At 32.4% G+C, this 2,163-nt stretch overlaps 1 protein-coding gene across 1 annotated transcript; it reads right to left on the minus strand.

Moving 5' to 3' along the window:
- Positions 1 to 552: 552 nt before the first annotated feature.
- On the minus strand, positions 553 to 1,916 carry LOC112778533 (zinc finger BED domain-containing protein RICESLEEPER 2-like). The gene is made up of 3 exons (XM_025822841.1): positions 1,859 to 1,916; positions 716 to 1,460; positions 553 to 628 (listed from the first exon to the last, which is right to left on the minus strand). Exons 1-3 carry the CDS (start codon positions 1,914 to 1,916, stop codon positions 553 to 555), a joined length of 879 nt encoding a protein of 292 aa, XP_025678626.1.
- Between the last annotated feature and the right edge of the window lie 247 nt (positions 1,917 to 2,163).

The following is a 2,163-nucleotide window of genomic DNA, read 5'->3' on the forward strand; positions in this document are numbered from 1 at the left end:
GAAGAGTGGAACTTCTATATTTTGTTAAAACACGTCCACCAATACTGAATGCAGACTCAGATGCTACTGTAGTGATGGGAATACTTAAAACATCTCTGGCCATAACTGACAGAGTGGGAACCCTATCCTCATTAATCTTCCAAAAATTCAGCACATCATACTTCAAATCATCTTCATTGGTGTGAATCAAACCTTCTTTTAGATAAATCTCTAATTCATCTTTATCCTTGGAAGTTTGAGTTTCACAGTCAAATTCTCTGAACTCCTAAAAGATGTACTATAAATATTATTTAAGTAACGAATAAACATAATATGAGAAAAATAATACTATATTAAAATTAAATACCTTCATCACCATTTTGCTCTTCTTTGTAAGTCTTCCTCAGGTGACATAGGAGATTGATTACTACTTTGAGAAATTGTTGAACCACCAAAAGTATTTATGTACTCTCCATACAACCTTTTAAATTTCTCCAATACTTCATTTGCCTTCAATTCAAAGGTTGAAGGATCTAGTTTTTTGTAACAAAACTTCAAGAACTTTAACTTTAATTAAGGATCAAGAATTGCCCCAAAAGCCAAGACAGTGCTATAATCCTTCCAATATTTATCAAACTTCATCTTCATTCTGAAAGTCATGTTCATAATAACAACATCATCACAATTTTAATTGTCTTCCAAAAGACATTCAATTTTCCAAACTTGCATAAAATACAAATTTGATGTTGGATATGATGAACCCAAAATGAGGTTTGTAGTTTCATAAAATGGCTTCAAAAATTCACACATTTTTTTTGCTAAGCTCCATTCTTCATTTGTCGGACAATCTTTATAAGCTCCATCTACAACACTAAGGATGTCAAACGCTTTTTCAAATTTAATTTCACTTTCCAACATCATATATGTAAAATTCCATCGAGTTGGAACGTCTGATTTTAGACCAACACCTTCTTCAATTTCTGCTTGTTGCACACAATCTTTGAATTTCATCATTCTCCCATCAGAAGCTTTCACATACTTCACACTCTCTCTGATTTTAAATAAAGCTCCAGCAGCCACCTTTAACCCTTCTTGCACAATCAAATTTAAAATGTGAGCGGAGCAATGCACATGAAAATATTCTCCATCGCAAAGCAAACTATTCTGCTTACATAGATGAGTTTTTAAGATGTTTTGCATGTTGTCATTTGCAGAAGCATTATCTAAAGTAATAGGGAATATTTTCTTATCAATACCCCATTGCTTCAAAGAGTTAAATAAGACTGCTTCCATATCGGTTCCAGTATGGGGAGGAATCATTCGACAAAAATTCAAAATCTTACTCACTAGTCGCCAATTCTCATCCACAAAATGAGCTGTCAGACAAATATATCCTTCAGTGGTAGATGCTGTCCACGCATCAGATGTTAAACAAATTCTATTAGGTATCCTAGACATCTTCTGCCTCAATTTCTCTTTCTCTGTTGAATAAATCATTTGAAGATATGAAACTAAAGTATTTCTAGAAGGCATGATAATCGTTGGACTAATGTAATTAATCTAATCTCTAATACCCTCATACTCAACAAAGCTAAACGCAAGATCATGTTTTGCTATAGCTTGAGCGAGTTTTTTTCTATGAACATTCTGATCAATTTTGGTTGGCAGACTCTCTATATCATCATCAAATCTAATATTGAGAGGTATAGATTTACAAGAAACTATATGACGACTTAGATGAGAAGTCCCGTAACCATTCTTAGTTTTCGGATTTTTTCCAATTTTGTACTCATGATGACAAAAATTGCATTCAGCCTTTTCAATACCATCTCTTTCTTTTCCAATCTTCTTAAAAATCTCCAAACCTTAGATTTTTTACCAGAATCAACACTACCAGAAGCTTGAACAGGAGTCTCAGAAATAATCTCATCATCCATGTTTATAAATTTTCTAATCATATCCAAATAATGTGTATTAAAAATCTATAGCAACAACAACAACATTCATTAATTCATATTAATTATTCATCTCTGAAGTTTCAATAAGAAGTAATTAAAGAGAAAACAGTAACAATCAATCAAACAAGCAAAGCATGTATAAGGAATGAAAAGTAAGAGAAGCTGAAACATAGGCCAAAAAAAGTATCATCCCACCAGCAGACACAAGTATCAAGTCAATTAATTA

The sequence above is a fragment of the Arachis hypogaea genome, chromosome 3, assembly GCF_003086295.3.
Source record: "Arachis hypogaea cultivar Tifrunner chromosome 3, arahy.Tifrunner.gnm2.J5K5, whole genome shotgun sequence".
In the NCBI taxonomy this organism is placed as follows: domain Eukaryota; kingdom Viridiplantae; phylum Streptophyta; class Magnoliopsida; order Fabales; family Fabaceae; genus Arachis; species Arachis hypogaea.

Bases quoted from the DNA above. Each gene is read 5' to 3' on its own strand.
- LOC112778533 (XM_025822841.1), bottom strand. From the start codon at position 1,916: ATGGATGATGAGATTATTTCTGAGACTCCTGTTCAAGCTTCTGGTAGT. The intron at 1,461-1,858 runs GTAAAAAATCTA...TTTATTCAACAG, and splicing joins TTCTGGTAGTGTTGATTCTG to AGAAAGAGAAATTGAGGCAG. The intron at 629-715 runs GTATTTTATGCA...CATGACTTTCAG, and splicing joins TCATATCCAACATCAAATTT to AATGAAGATGAAGTTTGATA.